The sequence below is a fragment of the Dendrobates tinctorius genome, unplaced genomic scaffold, assembly GCF_039654945.1.
Source record: "Dendrobates tinctorius isolate UK_male_01 unplaced genomic scaffold, ASM3965494v1 ptg000011l, whole genome shotgun sequence".
NCBI classification, from domain to species: Eukaryota; Metazoa; Chordata; class Amphibia; order Anura; family Dendrobatidae; genus Dendrobates; species Dendrobates tinctorius.
In genome coordinates this window covers 16,371,675-16,395,453 of record NW_027361679.1, presented here as the reverse complement: position 1 = coordinate 16,395,453, position 23,779 = coordinate 16,371,675, and the positions used below count along the sequence as shown (strand labels likewise).

At 41.0% G+C, this 23,779-nt stretch overlaps 1 protein-coding gene across 1 annotated transcript in view; it reads right to left on the bottom strand.

Moving 5' to 3' along the window:
- HPGDS (hematopoietic prostaglandin D synthase) overlaps positions 1-23,779 on the bottom strand; it is a 101,314-nt gene that overhangs the window by 3,673 nt on the left and 73,862 nt on the right. The window contains exons 4-5 of the mRNA XM_073589955.1: positions 12,569-12,669; positions 2,540-2,629 (exon numbers count right to left, since the gene is read on the bottom strand). Coding sequence (XP_073446056.1) covers positions 2,540-2,629; positions 12,569-12,669 — 191 coding nt within the window. The remainder of the gene's footprint in view (positions 1-2,539; positions 2,630-12,568; positions 12,670-23,779) is intronic.

Here is a 23,779-nt window from a genome sequence, read left to right as displayed (position 1 = left end):
CTGCTGTTGAAATATATAGACCATCCCCGGTGTAGATCCAGGTGGTTAGAGATACATTGCGCTGGGTGTACAGTGATGCTTCGGTATCCTAAGCACTAGCCAACAGACCATCTGTTTGAACTGTCTGGCAGATTTTACGGAAAGCTGTCATCGTCACACCAGTTGCACTTGTGGAGGACAGCCTGTGTATGGGGTTCGTAGCGGGGCTGATCGCTGCGATCCCCAGCACTCTTCCTCAATGTTGGGTCAATATCCGTCGCTATCAGAGAGGTGCTGGCGAACACTGAAGCTCTGAATGATAAATATGAGTTCTGCGGTATCCTGCCATGGAAACTCAATTCAGGTACACCACAAATCTAGTATTATTTAAAAAGGGGTGGTTAGTGTTACTAAAAGTTTTTCTTTAATATTAATTAAATATCTAAAGTAGTCAAGATTAAAATATAGCAGTCTGGTTTAGAAATGGGCATTATTATTTAAAACTAGCGCTATATTGGAGCCATAAAAAATGTTTTAATTAAATTCATGATAAAAAATGTATTTATTAAAAAGTATTTTGCTTGAATAAGAAGTTTTGATCTGGTTTTAAAATCAGGCTATTTCAAAGGAATATCTCCTTTAGTCCATGGAGTATTTACTTTTCTGTTCGATTAGGTGTATTGGCCAGGATGTGTTCTATGGGGTTAATTTTCAACTTATCATATCCTTTATTGTGTTCCAAAGTACAGTGCTTTGAAAGCCCATATTGGAGAAAACCCCTACAAATGTTGTATCTTTGTGAGTTGATTCTAATGTGAAGTGGTTGAGTATTTCTGCCAACATATTGTTTGTTGCATGTACATTCAATAACAGAAATTACAAACTCAATTACAATTCAGATTTTGATTAATCAGAAATTTTTCATCAGTGGAGGATATGACAAAGTTGTTTGCACCATGATTTATGGAACGGCAGCATAAACAGTTTTTTTAACTACACTTAAAAATCCCATTTGGTTTATTAGTCTGTTTCTGATTGTTATTTACTGAACGTGACTTGAGATGGATAGGGGACAAAATATTTTTAATTGTGGAGGCTCTCTGGAATGTAATTTTGGGATTTCTAGGGAGGACTTTACCCAACAAGGGCTCATTAAGTAGCAGGTGCCAATGTTGTAGGAAGGCATTGAGTATTTCCCTATGACTCGAATTAGATTTAGTGATAAAATTGAATTAATATTTATTATCAGTTTCGGCTAGTGCTTCGGATACTGGAGCATCACTGTACAGCCAGCGTAATGTATCACTGACCACCTGGATCTACATCGGGGATGTTCTTGATATTTTAACAACAGAGCACATTTACCTGGAATATTAATTTTTCCAAGAACAGGAACACTTTCCAATATGGAACTGATTGCTGGATTTAGATACAAACTTTTTTTTTCTCGGCTCAGCTTAATTAATTAAACTTTTTTAGGGTGTATAAAAATATAGATCCTGACACAATGTTTAAAAAAAAAAATGTATTACAATAATCCAATTAAACTCATGTAATAACCCATGATTGTGAATCCATTTATTTCACAAAATACTCTACAGGAAAATCTCACATGAACAAATAACACTAGGCGTGGAGATGAATAAATGGAAACGGATTAACTAGCAAATGATCTTTTATTGAACTTCATGTTATAGTGCTGAAAATCCTCCCAACGGACAAGGCAGCCCAACACATAGAGACACCAAACTCATTTTTTATGTGTGAAACACAGGTTCTTAGACCCAATTTTGATAAATACCGTACATCATTTTCTTTTTATATTATTTTATTAATTCCCTTTTTCAATTGTTTATATTATGTGTTGAGTCATGTGGTGCCACACTGAACTCTGACATGTCTGTCGTATGGTGCATTGGTACCCAAACTAAAACACAAAAATATATAAGAACCATCCCTGTTTTTTCTGCATACATGTGGTTGCTTCCTGAAGAAGTGATTGTAACTTTGAAATGCGTAGAATAAAGCTCAAATTTCTTTTGTCAACTTCTGTCTGGATTGACGTCTTCAGGAATCCTTTCTGATATAGACAACAACAGTCACTCGCTGACTCATGCATCTGCTGCAACTGTTATTTACATATAAAACTCAAGCAATGGGTAAGTTAGGTTAGTATAATCCAGTAAGACATTTGTAAGTCTATCAGATAAGACACTATTTGCGATATTTCCTCCGTAGATTCTCTATGGATGACAAAATGGAACTTTAGAGTTGAAGGCTCAGGATCCCAAATAAGCATAATTTGGACATCATTTATCAAAACTATATAGCAAAAAAACTAGTTCTGTTAAATATACTAACCAATCAGAGCTTAGTTTACATTTTTAAACTGCTGTGGAAAAATATAAGCTTCACATTGTGGACAACAAGGACAGAGATCCTGTGTTTTCATTAGGTTCCTCACTAAAGTTATCATAATCTTACTACTTTTAACTGTTTTTTTTTAACAGTTGCACACATTTGTTTTTTAGAATTAGATTCATAGTAAAATTGTACTTACATATTCACCAGCAAACCACTTATTGTCTCCCAGTTCCTTCTCCAAGCCAGATATCACACTACTAATTTTATCCAGGTACTCCTTTATCGCCTAAAGAATTGAAAAATATTTCTCCATTTCAAGAAAATATAAATGTAATAAATAGTAGTGAGAAATATGAGATAATTATTAATATAATTGCAGTTTGTGTTTGAATAAAGGAAAAATAAAACTATATTTATCTTGTAGGCAGAAACTAGTTAAAATTTCGTCAAAATTCTCTCATTGAATACACAAACAATGAAACTGGGAAAGAAAGAAAGTGCAATAGGGTCTTAACTGGTAACAAAAAGGTGGCAAGGAAAGGAATCCACTCACCTTATATAGTTGCTACAAAGCAACATGTAACTGGCATGAAATATATATCATGTTCGGCAAGGACATCGGTCACTAGAAGGACCAAACAATGTAAAACGATCAGGAGGGAGATGTCACTCCTGCACTGCTGATGACGAATCCACAATGGTTGCCAATGGATAAAATTTATTCATAAAACAGGCTTACAGGGTCAACGCGTTTTGAGGCCGCACAGGACCTCTTCATCAGGACAGAAACCTGGTCTGATGAAGAGGACTGGCGCGGCCTTGAAATGTGTTAACCCTGTATACTTGTTTTATGAATAAATATTATCCGTTGGAAACCATTGTGGATTCCTCATCAGGAGTGCAGGAGTGACATCTCCCTCCTGATCATTTCTCATTGAATACACACACAGGAGAGCCCTGTCAGTCACTCAAAGCAAGATGAGGAGAAGCCAGCAAGACAAGCGAGCCATAAATCACCTGCCAGGTTCCCTTAAGTTGAATGAAATAGCTGGAGTCAAAGCAAAATGCAAGATGCTAACCAGGTGCCTCATCTAAAACAGTCATGGCCGAAAGTGTTGGTATGTTTTGTTATACACATGTTTATTTCCTTTGTGTGTTTTGAAACCATACAAAAAAAGAGAAAAAAAAGGAAAATTGGACATAAATTCACACACAACCCCAAAAATGGGCTGGACAAAATAGTTGCTAGTCTCAACTTAATATTTTGTTGCACACCCTTTGGAGTAAATTACTGCAATCAACCATCCTATAACCATCAGAAAACTTTTTACACCTCTCAAATTGAATTTTGGACCACTCTTCTTCTGCATACTGCTCCAGGTCTCTCATATTGGGAGGGTGTCTTCTCCCAACAGAAATTTCAAGATATCTCCACAGGTGTTCAAAGGGATTTAGATCCGGACTCATTGCTGGCCACCTCAGAACTCTCCAATGCTTTGTTTCTATCCATTACTGGTTGCTTCTTCAAGTATCTTTGGAGTCATTGTCCTGCTGGAAGACCCATGACCTAGGATGTACCCAGATTTCTGACACTGGACACTACATTGCAACCCAAAATCCATTTGTAATTTTTAGATTTCATGATGTCTTGCAGACTGTCAAGGCATCCAGTGCCAGAGGCAGCACAACCACACAAAACCATTTTTGAAGCTCCACCATATTTCACTGTAAGTACCTTTTTTCTTTATAGGTTTTATTGTTATTTTCGGTAAACAGTAGTATGATGTTTTTTTATAAAAAAAAAAAAACATCTATCTTGTTCTCATCTATTCACAAGATGCTTTCCCAGATGGATTTTAGCCTACATACATTTTGTCAAACTGCAGGTTATCTTTTTAACAGTATGTATCTCTGGCATAGGTTGGGTCTCCTGGCATAGCATGTGATTTCAATCAAATGTCAATAGATAGTTCATGCTAACACTGATGCACCCTGAGCCTGCAGGACAGGTTCAATTTCTTTGGAAATTGATTAGAGCTGCTCATCCACGATCTGAACTATCCTGCAACCTTTCATTAGTTTTTCTTTGTCATCAACATTCAGAGAGATTAGCTACAGTGCCATGGGATGTAAACTTCTTGATTATGTTGCACACCGTGGACAAAGGAACATCAAGATCTCTGGAGATGGACTTGCAACCTTGAGATTGTTAATATTTTTTTAATAATTTAGTTTTTTAATAATTTTGGTTCTCAAGTCCTCAGATAGTTCTCTCCTCTTTCTGTTCTCCATGCTTAGTGTGGCATACACAGACACACGATGCAAAGAGTGAGTCAACGTCTGCTCTTTTTATCTGGTTTCAAGTGTGATTTTCATATTGCTCACACCTGTTACTTGCCACAGGTGAGTTTTAACAAGCAATACATGCTTGAAACAAAGTTGTTTAACCACAATTTTGGAAAGGTGCCTACAATTTTGGGGTTGTGTGAACTTAAGTCCAAATCACCTTTCTTTCTCTGTTATTTTTGTGCTCCAATGCATACAAAGGAAATAAACGTGTATATCAAAACAAGTGTAATTTCAATAATTTTCTGAGAGAAATACTTCATTTTCTGGAACAATTAATAATAATTAATAATAATTTTATTTCTATAGTGCCAACATATTCCACAGCACTTTACATTATAGAGGGGACTTGTACAGACAATAGACAATACAGCATAGCATACCAACACACACATAGATCAAAACAGATACCAAGAGGAATGAGGCCTTGCTCACAAGCTTACAATCTATAAGGGAAAAGGGAGACACAAAAGGTGGATGGTAACAATTGCTTTTATTGTTTTTATGGTTTGGACCTTCCCTAGTGTAAGAATCGGGTGTTCCTGTTGCTGCATGAACCAGTTAACAGTCTAAATATGTAACAGTACAGACACAGAGGGCTATTAAATGCAAAAAGCATGTGAGAACATGATGCGAGGAACCTGGTTATGGTAAAAAATTTAGAAATGAGCCACACAGGGATATTTACATTAATGCGTTGAGGCGATAGGCCAGTCTGAACAAATGAGTTTTTAAGGCACGCTTAAAACTGTGGGGTTTGGGGATTAATCGTACTAGCCTGGGTAGTGCATTACAAAGAATTGGCATGGCTCGTGAAAAGTCTTGGAGATGAGAGTGGGAGGTTCTGACTAATGAGGATGTTAACCTCAGGTCATTAGCAGAACGGAGGGCACGGGTAGGGTGGTAGGCTGAGACGAGGGAGGAGATGTAGGGTGGTGCTGAGCCATGGAAAGCTTTGTGGGTGAGGGTAATAAGTTTATACTGAATTCTGGAGTGGATGGGTAGCCAGTGTAAGGACTGGCACAAGGTAGAGGCATCAGTATAACGATTGGTGAGGAATATGATCCTAGCTGCTGCATTTAGGACAGATTGGAGAGGGGAGAGTTTGTTAAGAGGGAGACCGATTAGTAGAGAGTTACAATAGTCCAAACGAGAATGAATAAGAGAAACAGTAAGAGTTTTTGCAGAGTCAAAAGTAAGAAAGGGTCGAATTCTAGAAATGTTTTTGAGGTTCAATTTCAAGGTTGCCAACACTCTTGGCCATGACTGTATAGAGGGGTGCTTGAAAATTTGTGAACCCTTCAGAATTTTCCATATTTTCACCAACATTTGACCTAAAAATACATTAGATTTTCACACAAGTCCTAAAGGTAGATAAAGATAGATATTTGAATTGGTTATGACTGGCAAAAGTATGAACCTTTAGGACAATACGTAATGTGAAGATCCACTTCTGGTAGCTCCTTTTGCAATTGCCGACCAATGATGTCACAGATGTGCTAAATGGTCCGGAGACGTTGCAGGCCATGGTAACACATTTAGGACCCACAGGCTGCTCACAGCAGCATGAGCATCGGAGTTGAAAAATGGGTCACTTTGGACAAATGGTCGTATCACTGCTTCATTGATTAATACATTTTTTGCTGCAAATGAAATTGGACATCTTGCTCAGAAATGGCAGCGACTAGTGGGATCCATCTACATACATCTACTGTTTGGAGAAATCTGGCCAAAAGGGGTCTTCATGGAAGAATAGTGGCCACAAACTACAATGGGGGAAATAAGTATTTGATCCCTTGTTGATTTTGTAAGTTGGCCCACTGACAAAGGCATGAACAGCCTATAATTTTAAGGGTAGGTTAATTTTAACATTGAGAGATAGAATATCAAAAATAAAATCCAGAAAATCACATTGCAAAATTGTTAAAAAGTTATCAGCATTTTGAAATAAGTATTTGATTCCCTACCAACCATTAAGAGTTCTGGCTCCTACAGACCAGTTAGACGCTCCTAATCAACTCATTGCCTGCATTAAAGACAGCTGTCTTACATAGTCACCTTTATAAAAAAATCTACAACATGGGAAAGACCAAAGAGCTTCCTAAAGATGCCAGGGACAAGATCACAGACCTGCACAAACCTGAAATGTGCTACAAAACCATAAGTAAGACGCTGGGTGAGAAGGAGACAACTGTTAGTGCAATAGTAAAAAAATGGAAGAAATACAAAATGATTGTCAATCGACTTCGATCTGGGGCACCATGCAAATTTTCACTTCGTAGGCTATCCGTGATCATGGGGAAGGTGAGAGATCAGCCTAAAATTACATGGGGGAACTTGTTAATGAGCTCAAGGCAGCTGGGACCAGTCAGCAAGAAAGCCATTGGTAACACATTATGCCGTAAAGGTTTAAAATGCTGCAGTGCCCGCAAGGTCCCCCTGCTCAGGAAGGCACATATGCTGGCCTGTCTGAATTTTGCCAATGAACATCTGAATGATTCTGTGAGTGATTGGGAGAAGGTGCTGTGGTCAGATGAGACAAAAATTGAGTTCTTTGACATTAACTCAACTCGCCATGTTTGGAGGAAGAGAAATGCTGCCTATGACCCAAAGAACACCATCTACACTGTCAAGCATGGAGGTGGAAACATTATGCTTTGGGGTGTTTCTCTGCTAAGGGCACAGGAATACTTCACCGCAACAATGGGAGAATGAATGGAGCCATGTACTGTAAAATCCTGAGTGACAACCTCCTTCCCTCCACCAGGGCATGGGGGAAAGTTAATAATTTAAGAAAGAATAGAGGTACAGAGAGTCACATAAAGTGCATGTATACTAATGCCAGAAGCCTCACCAACAAAATGGAGGAAATAGAATTAATTATGTTGGAACATAATTATGATATGACATGGTGGGAATATCTGAGACATGGCTGGATGAGAGCCATGATTGGGCGGTTAATTTACAGGGCTATAGTCTGTTCAGAAATGACCGTATGAATAAGCAAGGGGGAGGGTGTGTGTTTGTATGTAAAATCATCCTTAAAACCCATCCTGTGTGATAATATATGTGAATCTAATGAAAATGTAGAGTCCCTGTGGGTTGAGATAAGGGGAGGGGTAAAACATAATAAATTACTGATAGGGTTTGTTATAAGTCTCCAAAAATAATGGAAGCAACAGAATATCTTCCTAAAGCAAATAGATGAAGCGGCGACTCAAGAAGCAGTCATTATTATGGGGGACTTCAACTACCCTGAAATACATTGGGGAACCGAAACCTGCAGTTCCAGCAAAGGTATAGGTTTTTGACAACTATGAGAGACAATTACCTTTCACAACTGGTTCAGGACCTAACAAGAGGGGGAGCACTGAGGGTCACTTGGGTAATAGTGATCACAAGATAATAAGTTTTCATGTATCCTTTAATAAGATGTGTAGTAGAGGGGTTACAAGGACGCTAAACTTCAGAAAAGCAAATTTCCAACGGATGATAGATGATCTTGGTGCAATGAACTGGGATGATATTCTGAGACATAAAAATACACAAGGAAAATGGGAGACGTTTATTAGCATCCTGAATAGGACCTGTGCACAATATATACAGTATGGGAATAAACATACTAGAAATAGGAGGAAACCACTATTATTAAATAGAGCTGTAAGGGGCTCAATAAGTGACAAAAATAAAGCATTTAGAGAAATAAAGCAAGTAGGTAGTAATGAGGCATTAAATAAATACAGAAGATTAAATAAATTCTGTAAAAAGCAAATCAAGACAGCAAAGATTGAGACAGAGAGACTCATTGCCAGAGAAAGTAAAAGCAATCCCAAAATATTCTTTAACTACATAAATAGTAAGAATTTAAAAAATGATAGTGTTGGTCCACTTAAAAATAGTCTGGGTGAAATGGTGGATTAGGATGAGGAAAAAGCAAATATGCTAAATGACTTTTTTTCAACAGTATTTACACAAGAAAATCCCTTGACGGATAACATAATCAGTGATAAAAAAAATTAAATGTCACCTGCTTAATCCAGCAGGAAGTATGGATGCGTCTAAAAAATCACTAAAATTGATAAATCCCCGGGCCCGGATGGGATACACCCCCGAGTACTGCATGAATTAAGTACAGTCATAGATAGACCATTATTTTTAATCTTTAAAGATTCCATAATAACAGGGTCTGTACCACAGGACTGGCGTATAGCAAATGTGGTGTCAATATTCAAAAAGGGGACAAAAACTGAACTTGGAAATTATAGGCCAGTGAGCTTGACCTCTACGGTGGGTAAAATCCTGGAGGGTATTCTAAGAGATACTATACTGGAGTATCTGAAGAAGAATAACCTCATGACCCAATATCAACATGGGTTTACGAGGGACCGTTCCTATCAGACTAATCTGATAAGCTTTTATGAAGAGGTAAGTTCCGGACTGGACCAAGGAAATGCAGTGGACGTGGTATACATTGACTTTTCAAAAGCTTTTGATACCATGCCACACAAAAGGTTGATACATGAAATAAGAACAATGGGGATAGGGGAAAATATGTGTAAGTTGGTTAAGAGCTGGCTCAGGGATAGGAAAAAAAGGAGAAACTGGGTCTGAGCAGAAAAAGTAAATTAATGTGCATGCAAAATGTAATTGCATATGAACACATGACCTTTACACAGAGAAAACCAAAAGCAAAACACAAAACAAATATCCTGGAATAAAAAAGTAAAAAAATATATTGCAAAAATTGCATGAAGGTAGTAATAATAGTAATAATAAGGGTATTTAGTTAACATAATTTTGATCAAAATAATGTAGAAGCCATCCCGCCACGTCACGGCAACCCTTGTGGGACAGTCCTAACTCTTGTATTTAAAACCTTTCCACTTGTCAAGTGACGTAAATGTGAACAAGGACAGAGGGACTGAACCACCAGTAATGGTATAGGCCAGACAGGATGGATTTTCCAACTCAGAAACAGGGCGGTCACACCCTTATATGCACAGAATGCACAATGAAACAAATGAGAAACTGGGTCTGAGCAGAAAAAGTAAATTAATGTGCATGCAAAATGTAATTGCATATGAACACATGACCTTTACACAGAGAAAACCAAAAGCAAAACACAAAACAAATATCCTGGAATAAAAAAGTAAAAAAATATATTGCAAAAATTGCATGAAGGTAGTAATAATAGTAATAATAAGGGTATTTAGTTAACATAATTTTGATCAAAATAATGTAGAAGCCATCCCGCCACGTCACGGCAACCCTTGTGGGACAGTCCTAACTCTTGTATTTAAAACCTTTCCACTTGTCAAGTGACGTAAATGTGAACAAGGACAGAGGGACTGAACCACCAGTAATAGTATAGGCCAGACAGGATGGATTTTCCAACTCAGAAACAGGGCGGTCACACCCTTATATGCACAGAATGCACAATGAAACAAATGAGAAACTGGGTCTGAGCAGAAAAAGTAAATTAATGTGCATGCAAAATGTAATTGCATATGAACACATGACCTTTACACAGAGAAAACCAAAAGCAAAACACAAAACAAATATCCTGGAATAAAAAAGTAAAAAAATATATTGCAAAAATTGCATGAAGGTAGTACTACCTTCATGCAATTTTTGCAATATATTTTTTTACTTTTTTATTCCAGGATATTTGTTTTGTGTTTTGCTTTTGGTTTTTTCTTTATAGGAAAAAAAGGGTGGATATTAATGGAGCACACTTGGACTGAGTCACGGTTAGCAGTGGGGTACCACGGGGGTCAGTATTGGGCCCGCTTCTTTTTAACATATTTATTAATGACCTTGTAGGGGGCATAGAGAATAGTATTTCAATATTTGCAGATGACACTAAACTCTGCAGGGTAATCAATACTGAGGAGGACAATTTTATATTGCAGGAGGATTTATGTAAACTAGAAGCTTGGGCTGATAAATGGCAAATGAGCTTTACTGGGGATAAATGTAAGGTCATGCACTTAGGCATAAGAAATAAGATGTATAATTACGTGCGTAATTGTAAAACACTGGGCAAAACTGTCACTGAAAAAGACCTGGGTGTATGGGTGGACGACAAACTCACATTTAGTGGCCAGTGTAAGGCAGCTGCTGCAAAGGCCAATAAAATAATGGGATGCATTAAAAGAGGCATAGATGCTCATGAGGAGAACATAATTTTACCTCTATATAAGTCACTAGTGCGCCCACACTTAGAATATTGTGTACAGTTGCTGTGGGCGCTGTGGGTGCTGTGGGCAGCACGGTGGCTCAGTGGTTAGCCAGGTGGTCCTGGGTTCGAATCCCACCAAGGACAACATCTGCAAGGAGTTTGTATGTTCTCCCCGTGTTTGCGTGGGTTTCCTCCGGGCACTCCGGTTTCCTCCCACACTACAAAGACATACTGATAGGGAATTTAAATTGTGAGCCCCATCGGGGACAGTGATGAAATATGTGCAAACTGTAAAGCGCTGCGGAATATGTTAGCGCTATATAAAAAATAAAGATTATTATTATTACAGTTCTGGTCTCCAGTGTATAAGAAAGTCATAGCTGAACTGGAGCGGGTGCAGAGAAGAGCAACCAAGGATATTAGGGAACTGGGGGGTCTACAATACCAAGACTGGTTATTACACTTGGGGTTATTTAGTTTGGAAAATCGAAGGCTTAGGGGTGATCTTATTACAATGTATAAATATATGTGGGGACAGTGCAAAGACCTTTCTAATGATCTTTTTACTCTTAGACCTGTGAAGGGGACAAGGGGGCATCCTCTACGACTGGAGGAAAGAAGGTTTAAGCATACTCACAGACGCGGATTCTTCACTGTAAGAGCAGTGAGACTGTGGAACTCTCTGCCATATGATGTTGTAATGAGTGATTCCCTACTAAAATTTAAGAAGGGACTGGATGCCTTTCTTGAAAAGTATAATATTACAGGTTATATGCACTAGTCTCCTTGATATTGCATTGATCCAGGGAGCTAGTCTGATTGCCGTATGTGGAGTCGGGAAGGAATTTTTTTCCCCAATGTGAAGCTTACTGTTTGCCACATGGGTTTTTTTTGCCTTCCTCTGGATCAACATGTTAGGGCAAGTTAGGATAGGATATGGGTTGAACTAGATGGACTTAAAGTCTTCCTTCAACCTTAATAACTATGTTGCTATGTTAGGATATTTAAAATGGGTTGTGGCTGGGTCTGCCAGCAACACAATGACCCAAAACATACAGCTAAGGCAGCAAAGGAGTGGCTCAAAAAGAAGCACATTAAGGTCATGGAGTGGCCTAGCCAGTCTCCAGACCTTAATCCCATGGAAGACTTATGGAGGGAGTTGAAGCTCCAAGTTGCCAGCAACAGCTTCAAAATCTTACTGATTTTGAGATGATCTGCAAAGAGGAGTGGACCAAAATTCATCCTGACATGTGCGCAAACCTCATCATCAACAACAAAAAATGTCTGACTGCTGTGCTTGCCAAGAAGTGTTTTGCCACCAAGTATTAAGTCATGTTTGCCAGGGAGTACAAAAATACTTGTTTCTCACTGCAAATGCAAATAAATTTATATAGTTTATATAATGTGATTTTCTGGATTTTGTTTTTGATATTCTATCTCTCAATGTTAAAATTAATCTACCCTTAAAATTATAGACTGTTCATGTCTTTGTCAGTGAGCAAACCTAGAATATCAGCAAGGGATCAAATACTTATTTCCCCACTGTACCTTCAACATGGAAACAAGGCCAAACAACTCAACTATGCACAAAAATAAAGGAAGGGGAGAGCAGGAAAATTGCAGCAAAATGAATAAGAACCCTATTGATATTTCCTATTGTCAGGCAAAGGATAAGCCTGTGTTTAATCATTTCTATACCTTTTCATCTCCAGTCCATGGAAACAGTGATATAAAGTCATCAATGGTGTCTAATAAGGCATCAAGGCGAAGGTCATCCAAATCAGTTTTTCCTGTCAGACCTATGGAACAAATCAGTCAAACATTTTAGGGACACAATCACTTTATATCTCCATATATTGTAAATACGGAGCTTTGAGTCTAGTTTATATACAAGATCCAATATACCAACTCATTCTACAATACAATACACAAGAACAGTATACAGATTTATTGGCGTACCACACAACCAGAGCACAACAGGAAAAATAAAGAAGTGTTTACTTTTTCACTAACTTTCTAGGAAAGATGCAGATTTGTAATTTTTTTTTACAAATGCAAAGTGCTGCAAATCATTGTTATTCCCACTACTGATGACAATACTTCATTTTTTGCACAATGTCTAAGCTTATATTTAGCACTTTACAATGTTTTATGGAAAAACAGTATTCTAAGATATCTAGGTCACTTGTACTCATCTATTATGGAACATCTGTTTCTATGGTGCTCAAATTTTTAATTACCCTTTTCGTGGCTCCTGAATCGTCATCCTAGCAATAAATGATAAAGGTTCTATGAAATTCTTAACTTTTTCACTGTTGAGGGATGCACTGTAATAACAAGGTTATACAGCTAGGTCCATAAATATTTGGCCAGTGACAGAATTTTTGTGACTTGGCCTTTGCATGCCACTGTTTATTTATAACGAAACAACAGATGCAATTGAAGTGTAGACTTTTAGGTAGAATTAAAGGGGTTGAACAAAAATATCCTGTGGAATGTTTAGGAATTGCAACCATTTTTCTATAAAGCCTCCTCATTTCAGGGACACTAGAGTAATTGGACAGGTTAACTTTGCCATAAATTAAATGTTCATTTTTAATATTTTGTAGAGAATCCTTTGAGGCAATGACTGTGTGAAGTCTGGGAGTCATGGACGTTACCAAACGTTGGGTTTCCTCCTATGTGATGCTTTGTCAGGCTTTTACTGCAGCCGGTTTCAGATGTTGCTTGTTTGTTGGTCTTTTTGCCTTAACATGAAATGCATGCTCGATGGGTTTGAGATCTAGTGTTTGACTCAACCATTGCAGAATATCCCACTTCTTTCCCTTAAATAACTCCTGGGTTGCTTTTGCAGTTTGTTTTGGGTCATTGTCCATCTTTACTGTGAAACTTTGTTGCATTTGGTTGAATCTGAGCAGAAAGGAGAGCTCTGTACACTTCAGAATTTATCCAGCTGCTTCTGCTTTTCAGTCACATCATCATGAACATTAGTGACCCAGTGCCATTGGAAGCCATGCATGTCCAAGCCATCACACTGCTTTCACCATGTTTTACAGAAGATGTGGTGTGCTTAGGATCATGAGCCATTCCAAGCCTTCTCCATACTTTCTTCTTCCCATCATTCTGGTACAGGTTGATCTTAGCTTCATCTGTCCAAAGAAAGCTTTTCGAAAACTGGGATTGCTTCTTTAGATTTTTTTTTGGCAAACTCTAATCTGGCCTTCCTATTTTTAAGGCTGATTAATAGTATGCACATTGTGATGAACCCTCTGTATTTGCTCTCTTGAAGTCTTTTCTTTATGGTAGACTTAAATACTTCAACACCTCCTTACTGGAGAGTGTTCTTCTCTTGGGTAGATGTTGTAAAGGGGATTTTCTTCATCGTGGAAATTATTCTGTGATCATCCACCTCTGTTATCTTCCATGGACGTCCTGGCTTTTTTGAGATCCCAAGCTCATAAGTCCTCATTTTTTGCAGAATGTAATAAACTGTTGATTTGGACAATTCTAACATTTCTTCTTTTTATCAGCCTAATGATGTTCTTTCTGTTTCACTTCTGTTGAGAGCTTATTTGGCGGCATGTTGTGGGTTCAGAGCAACAGCTTCCAAATGAACATGCCACACCTAGAATCAGCTCCAGACCTTATACCTGCTTAATTGATAATTGATTAATGAGGGAAAAGCCCATTAAATAACCTTTGAGATAATGGTCGAATTACATTTGGTCCTTTGAAAAAAGTCAACTACATATTAAAGAGCTCTAATTCCTAAACCCTTACTCCAATTAGGATGTGAATACCCTCAAATTAAAACTGACAGTTTTCCCTTAAACCAATATTTATGGTGGCGTAGTGTGTTACTTATGGTAGGCCTTGTTACATTGGTCCCAGCTCTCTGCAGTTCATTCACTAGGTCCCCCCGCGTGGTTCTGGGATTTTTGCTCACCGTTCTTGTGATCATTCTGACCCCACGGGGTGGGATTTTGCGTGGAGCACCAGATCGAGGGAGATTATCAGTGGTCTTGTATGTCTTCCATTTTCTAATTATTGCTCCCACAGTTGATTTCTTCACTCCAAGCTGATTGGCTATTGCAGATTCAGTCTTCCCAGCCTGGTGCAGGGCTACAATTTTGTTTCTGGCGTCCTTTGACAGCTCTTTGGTCTTCACCATAGTGGAGTTTGGAGTCAGACTGTTTGAGGGTGTGCACAGGTGTCTTTTTATACTGATAACAAGTTTAAACAGGTGCCATTACTACAGGTAATGAGTGGAGGAAAGAGTAGACTCTTAAAGAAGAAGTTACAGGTCTGTGAGAGCCAGAAATCTTGTTTGCTTGTTTCTGACCAAATACTTATTTTCCACCATAATATGCAAATAAAATGAAAAAAAAACAGACAATGTGATTTTCTGGATTTTTTTTTTCTCAGTTTGTCTCCCATAGTTGAGGTCTACCTATGATGTAAATTACAGATGCCTCTCATCTTTTTAAGTGGTGGAACTTGCACTATTGCTGACTGACTAAATACTTTTTTCCCCACTGTATAATGAGCCCCGTTTCTAATGCTCCAGTGTATAACGGGCCCCGTAAATGCTGCTCCAGTGTCTGATGTCCCCCATTTGGAATACTCCAGTATATGATGGGCCTCATGGATGATGCTCCAGTGTCTTATGGGCCCAAATAATACTCCATATATAATGAGCCCCATTTCTAATGCTCCAGTGTATAATGGGCCCCGTAAATGCTGCTCCAGTGTCTGCTGTCCCCCATTTGGAATGCTCCAGTATATGATGGGCCTCATGGATGATGCTCCAGTGTCTTATGGGCCCAAATAATGCTCCATATATAATGTGCCCCATTTAGAATGAACCCAGGCATGGTATGTGAAAACAGCTCCATGGAGTAATCTGAAGTGTGGGCTGCCGCATCCTTCACTTTTGGTGTGGGTGAAGGACCCAAGGAAAGGGGTTACTCCTGACAAGAAGCCTGCACTGACGACTCAGTGCTTGCATTTTTTGAAACTTCAGAAGAGGAGGCGATAGAGCTGGAGGCTGTTTCAGCAATGTAAGGCAAAACCAGTTCCTGATGCTCCAGCTTTAAAAGCACTTTACCTACTCACAGAAAAGGGAGCCTTACAGGCCTCCTGGAGCCAGACCATGCTGCAGGCTCAACACCTCCTGCCTTAGCTGCTATTGTGCTTTTGGCACTTCCAGCAGATGCACCACCACCACCATCAGTAGCAGCTGGCCCCCCACACCCACATCCGTGGCCTCTTCCACCCTAGTTACTAAATTTTGTGAAAATGTACCCAAAATACCAGCAGAAATATGGTACTGTATCAGAAGCGTACAGCTCTATACAGTCTAGGGATAATTGTAAATCTCCGCATATATTTCATGAGTCATGCACAGACTCTCACAGGCTCAGTATGGATTACACAATAATATAAAAAGTTGAAAAAGGGTACAGTATCACCAGATACAAGGTATATATAATATAGTTTAAACATTCTGAATCTCCGTATATATTTCAGGAGGCAGACACAAACGCTCTCAGGCCCACTATGGATTATATAAGAATATAAAAGCAGTAAATGGGTAATGTATCACAAGCATACAGCTGTATACAGTGTTGGTGTAATCTTAAATCTCCAAATATATTTCCGGAGTAACAGACGTTCACAGGCTCATTATGGATAACACCAGAATCAAAATAGCAAAAAAGGGTACTGTATCAGAAGCGTAGAGCTGTATAGTGTTGGGAAAATTTGAAATCTCAGTATATATTTCTGGAGTCACCCTCAGATGCTCACTCAGTCTGGAATTGACCATAATACAAAATGTTGAAAAAAAGGTACTGGATAACAAGATAGCAAGTATATATATTATAGGGTACAATTTAAATCTCCGTATAGATATTCCCATAGTCACCCTCAGACGCTCACTCAGTATGGATTTGACCGTAATACTAAATGTTGAACAAAGGTACTGTATAATAAGATAGAAGCTGTATATAGTATAGGGCAAAATTTTTATCTCCGTATATATAGAAGGAGGAAACCACACACGCTCACTCAGTATGGATTATACCGTAATAAAAAATTTAGAACAAAGGTACTGTATCAGCAGATACCAGGTGTATCCAGTCTAGGGGTAATTGTAAATTTCTGTCTATATTTCCGGAGTCAGACACAGACACGCACAGGCTCAGTATGGATTACACCAGAATATAAAAAGTAGAAAAAGAGAAATGCATTTGAAGCGTACACCAGTATACATTGTTGGGGTACTTTTAAATCTTCGTATATATTTCAGTCTCAGTAAGCCAGTCCAGATTCTCCGCTACTGGAAACTAGATGGATACAAGTACAGACGTAAAGTCGAGTGTTTGCAGAGATTTGGGAATTACTAATCACGGGAAAACCTCCCAGTAAATTTTGCAGAGGCAATGCTGACCCTCAATTACTTTGTCTGTGGAGACAGTGAAAACGATTATTTGTGAAGAAAGGATTGCTGTATCACAGTAGCGTGGATCCTATCACCGTTACTCATCTCCATCAAGTAGTGATCACAGGGAGAGATGTAGACATGGTCCTCACTGCCTATCATGATGTGTCTGGTCACTTTGGAGTGCAAAAGACAGAAGCCACAGGCTGTAGGCGATTCTATTGGATTGGCATGAGAGGAGACATTGAAAAATGGTGGCAGGAATGTCACACGTCTGTGACTAGGAAAACTGTGAAAGCTGATCATAAAGCACCACTGCATCCGATTGTGAGTTGACGTTCGTTACAAATGGTAGCCATTGATCATCTGAAGGTAGAGGCCAGCAGGACAGGCCATAGCTACATCTTAACCATCATCGATCAGTTCACCAAATTTGTAGTGGCCATCCCTGTGAAGGATTTAACTGCCTAGACTACACAGGTGTGGAGAGGTAAGTATTGCAACTTGCAAGTGCTGTGACCATGAGCAAGCAGGGGGGGCTCCACTCGTGGGCGACAGTACTGGCACAGGGCCCCTCATAGTATGCCGGTGTGTCTGATGGCGAATGGACCCCCTCACTGTCAGAGACACTGTATTGTACTATGAGGTCATGAAACCCCTGTGTCCAACACCACTTCGGCTGTGTGCACCACGAACACCTCTTCCATTTTGCACACTTCGGCTTGTGGGAGAACCAGCACCGCTGCTGTGTGCTGGGAATGCCTCAAACAAACGGTTTACCAAAGTTGCTTGTTTGTTAGCCAATATTATCTTTAGGCTCTCCTGTGGCATGATGTTTTGTAATTTGCCTTCATAGCATGGATAGAGGATGCTGGCCAACCAGTAGTTATCATCCTTCATCATTTTGGCAATGCGGGGGTCCCTTTATAGGATCCGCAAGGCATAATCACACATGTGGGCCAATGTTCCAGGTGTAAATGATGCACTGGCAGTGGTGTGTGTAGGAGCACTTTCTGGCAAATCCACATCCCTCCTGTCACGCACAAACACTGTACCTGACCTTGCCACACCAACATTTTCTCTTGCCCCCCAGAGAAGCATCCTCCTCCCTAAAATAATCATCCCCCTCATCCTCCTCCTCCTCTTCCTCCACCTCGTCCAGGACAGTTCCCTGACCAGACAATGGCTGACTGTCATCAAGGCTTCCCTCCTCCTCCTCCTGTTCCTCCTCCGCTGCAGACGCCTGATCCTTAATGTGCGTCAAACTTTGCATGAGCAGACGCATAAGTGGGATGCTCATGCTTATGATGGCGTCGTCTGCGCTTACCAGCCGTGTGCATTCCTCAAAACACTGAAGGACTTTACAGAGGTCTTTCAGCTTTGACCACTGCACACTCGACAACTCCATGTCTGCCCTCAAACTGCCTGCCCGTGTATCCTCCCACAAATGCATTACAGCCTGCTTCTGTTTGCACAGCCTCTCGACCATGTGCAGGATGGAGTTCCACCTTGTTGCAACGTCTATGATTAGGCGGTGCTCGGGGAGGTGGAGCAATCACTGCAGCTTCTGCATACGACTGGATTGTACGGGCGAGCGATGGATGTGCAAGCACAGTCTTCGCACCTTTTGGAGAAGGGCTGTTAACTCCAGATAATTATTTAGGAAGCACTGCACCACCAGGTTCAAAGTGTGAGCCAGGCAAGGTATGTGTGTGAGTTTTGTAAGGGCTATGGCTGCCACAAAATTCCGGCCGTTATCACTGACTACCTTGCCTGGCTCAAGATGTAGACTGCCCAGCCATGACTCAGTTTGTCGCTGCAAGTAGTCGGCCAGTACCTCCGTGGTGTGTCTGTTGTCGCCCAAAGACATCATCTTTAAAACAGCTTGCTGATGCTTACCACTAGCTGTTCGATAGTGGGACACCTCGTGTGCAACACTGCCAGCTGCGGATGGAGTGCTCGTGTGGCTGCGCTCTGTCGCCAAGCTTTTGCTTCTGGAGGAGGAGGAGGGTCGAACGCCTACAGCCAACTGTTTCCTATACCGTGGGCTAGGCAGCACTGTTCCACCGCCGCTGTCCCTTGTGGAGCCTGCATCCACCACATTATCCCAGTGCGCAGTGATGGACACGTAACGGCCCTGGCCATGCCTACTGGACCATGCATCTGTTGTGAGGTGCACCTTTCCTCTCACTGATTGTTTGAGTGCATGGACAATGCGGTCTTTCACATGCAGGTGGAGGGCAGGGATGGCTTTTCGAGAAAAGAAGTGCTGACTGGGTAGGTCATAGCGTGGGACAGCATAGGCCATGTGCTCTCGGAAAGCTTCGCTTTCAACCAAAGGGATTGAACTAATGAGATCAGTTTGGCAATGTAGGCGTTCAAAGTCAGTGTACGCGGATGAGAGGATGAGTACTTTCTTGTCCTACTCATAGTGTCTGCTAGGGTGAGCTGGACTTTAGAGCTGCATATGGGGTAACTAGTGGACTGACTGAGAGGGGTTGGTGATGGTGATGGTGTTGGTGGTGATGGCCTAGATTCATTGTTTCGCTGCAAAACCATTGTGATTCCCTGACAGCTTTGGCCTTGCGATGACACCTCAACATTTATTGCTGGTGGTGTTCTTACCGGTGGCGGTGGTCTTACAGTGGGGGAAGCGATGGAGCGTTGCTGGCTATCTTCAGTCGGAGCAGGTGCACATGTGGTACCTGAGGTTTTGTAGTCCATCCACGCTTGCAAGTGCATAGTGGTTAAATGTCTAAGCATGCAACTGGTATTCAAATTTCTGAGATTTTTCCCTCGGCTAAAGGTCCTTCCGCACTTCTTACAGATAACCTTTGCCTCATCAGTAGGATTTTGGACAAAGAAGTGCCACACTGCACTCTTCCTACTATGTTATAAATTTTCCAGGCTTGCACGCTGTGCTAATTTGACCGTGTGGCCAAGCTGTCCTGCACCTCTTTTGGTTTTTGTTCCACATTTTTGGACAGCTATGGGCCTGCCAGATAACTGCTGCTACGATGTCGATGCCTGCTGCGGATCCTTCTCCTCATCTGAGCTATTGCCAGCGGCACCCTCTTCCTCCAATGGATGCCAATCCGGGTCAACAACAGAGTCATCCATCACCTCCTCTTCAAAGTCATCTGCACCTTCCTCTGTGTCACCGTGTAAGGTGGTATAGTATGCGGGAAGGGGCACCTGAGTTTCATCAGGGTCAGATTCTGGCTCAGTAGACTGCGAGGGCAATGTAGTGCTGTGGGTCAATGTACCAGCAGAATCATCTAGCAGTGGCTGTGCATCAGTGCACTCCATGTCATATTCATCTTGGACTGGGGAATTCAGGATTTGACTGGATAACCCAGGCATGGTATGTGAAAACAGCTCCATGGAGTAATCTGAAGTGTGGGCTGCCGCATCCTTCACTTTTGGTGTGGGTGAAGGACCCAAGGAAAGGGGTTACTCTTGACCAGAAGCCTGCACTGACGACTCAGTGCTCGCAGGTTTTGAAAGTTCAGAAGAGGAGGCAATAGAGCTGGTGGCTGTTTCGGCAATGTAAGCCAAAACCTGTTCCTGATGCTCCGGCTTTAAAAGCGGTTTTCCTACTCCCAGAAAAGGTAACCTTACAGGCCTTCTTGTGCCAGACGATGATGCAGGCTCAACTCCTCCTGCCTTAGCTGCTATTGTGCTTTTGGCATAACCAGCAGATGCATCACCACCACCATCAGTACCAGCTGCCCCCCCTGCCCACGTTCGCAGCCTCTTCCACCATACTTCCTCATGTTTGTGAAAATGTAACAAAAATACCAGCAGATATATGGTACTGTATGAGGAACGTACAGCTGTATAAGGTATAGGTAAAAGTTTAAATCTCCGTATATATTTCCTTAGTCACAGATACTTTTCCAGTATGTATTTGACCGTAATCCAACCAGCAGATATACGGTACTGTATCAGAAGCAGACAGCTCTATATGGTGTATGTATGGAAAAATGAAAATCTCTGTCTATTTTTTTACGGAGTCACACCCAGACAGCATGTATTTGTCCGTGATACCAGCCGGTACACGGTAGTGTGTGAGGAGCGTACAGCTCTATACGGTTTATGTATGGAAATTTTTAAATCTCTATCTATTTTTTTACGGAGTCTCACACACACGCTGTCTCTGTATAGATTTGACCGCAATACAAACAGCAGATATACAATACCGTTTGACAAGCGGACAGCTCTATGTGGTGTATGAATGGAAAATTTTAAATCTCCGTCTATTTTTTTACGGAGTCACACACACACACGGTATCTCTGTATAGATTTGACCGTGATCAAACAGCAGAAATATGATACTGTTTGACAAGCGGACAGCTCTATATGTTGTATGTATGGAAAATTTTAAATCTCCGTTTATTTTTCTACGGAGTCACACACACACGCTGTCTCTGTATAGATTTGACCGTATTAAACAGCAGATATACAATACTGTTTGACAAGTGGACAGCTCTATACGGTGTATGTATGGAAAATTTTAAATCTCCATCTATTTTTTTACAGAGTCACACACACACGCTGTCTCTGTATAGATTTGACCGTCATCAAACAGCAGATATACGATACTGTTTGAGAAGCGGACAGCTCTATAAGATGTATTGAAAAATTGAAATGTCCGTATATGTATTTACGGAGACTCACACACAGGCTGTTTCTGTATGGATTTGACCACAATGCAAACAGCATATACGATACTGTTTGAGAAACAGACAGCTGTATACGGTGTATGTATGGAAAATTTAAAATCTACGTCTATTTTTTTACAGCGTCACACACAGATAGCATGTATATGTCTGTGATTCCATCCGGTACACGGTAGTGTGTGAGAGCGTACACCTCTGTACGGTGTGTGAAAAAATGAACGCTCTGTAACTGGGCACAAAATCAGAATAAAAGTTTTTTTGCTTTTAAAAAAGCAGTCTGCACAGCAGTGTGCACAGAGCAATGCAGCTATCAGGTAGCCTTATAAGGCAGCCTAATAACCACCAGCGCTGCTGTACACACAAAAATCCTCCCCTGTCACTGCACACTAACTGTAAAGTTGAAATCGCTATCAGAAGAAGCACAGTTTTTTTTCTTTGTTGCCTAACGCTCTCCCTATTGAGAATCAGTGGCAGCAACCTCTCCCTATGCTAAGATCGGCAGAAGTAAAATGGCGGTCGGCGGTCAGGGCTTTTATAGCCGCTGTGACACTACACAAAGCAAGCCAATCACACAAATGCCCTTCTGTAAGATGGTGGTGGCTGCTGCCGATGTCATCGCGTTGCCCACAGTGTGCGTCCTTGATGATTGGCTGAGAAAAGGCGCTGGAAGCATCATGGAAAACGTGACTTTGGCACGCGGGCCGGCGACCTCATGGCCGACCACCTCATGGCCGACCTCACGCTGTGGTCGGGTTTCGATCAGCGAAAATCGACTTTAGTGAAAGTCGGCGACATATCAATTTGACCGACCCGTTTCGCTCAACTCTAATAGATACCAATAAAAGTAAAATTAATTGAGACATCAGTAGGTTAAATGTTTTTGAATATCCATATTGAATCAGGAGCCCCATATAATGCTTCATACAGTTCATGATAGCCCCATAAGATGCTCCATTCAAAATACACCCCATAAGATGCTCCATAGAATAATATGCCCCATATGCTGCCCCATAGATTATGCCCCATATGCTGCCCCATAAAATGCTCCATAGATTATGCCCCATAAGATGCTCCATAGAGTATGCCCCATAAGATGCTCCATAGATTATGCCCCATATGCTGCTCCAAAGATTATGCCCCATGTGCTGCTCCATAGATTTTGCCCCCATAAGATGCTTCATAGATTATGCCCCATATGCTGCCCCATAAAATGTTCCATAGATTATGCCCCCATAAGATGCTCTATAGATTATGCCCCATAAGATGCTCCATAGATTATGCCCCATAAAAAGCTCCATAGATTATGCCCCATATGCTGTTCCATAGATTATGCCCCCATAAGATGCTCCATAGATTATGCCTCATATGCTGCCCCATAAGACGCTCCATAGATTATGCCCTATATGCTGCTCCATAGAATAGGCCCCATATGATGCTCCATATATTATGCCCATATGCTGCCCCATATGATGCTCCATATATTATGCCCCATATGCTGCTGCAAATAAAAAAAAATGACATACTCACCTCTCGTTGCTTGGGGCCAAGTGCCATTGTCCTGAGAAGGCGGGGACACCGGCACGCTATGGGGACCAGGTGCCAGTGTCACCGCTGGCTCAGGGCCCCGGCACCTGAGATATTCACCTGTCCCCGTTCCACCGACGCGTGCCGGTCTGTCTTCCGGGTCCTCTCAGTGACTTTTCAGGCAGAGGGCGTGGTGTGCCCTTACCATGTCATCGCACCCTCTGACCTGAACGTGACAGATAGAGGACGCAGAGGACAGAG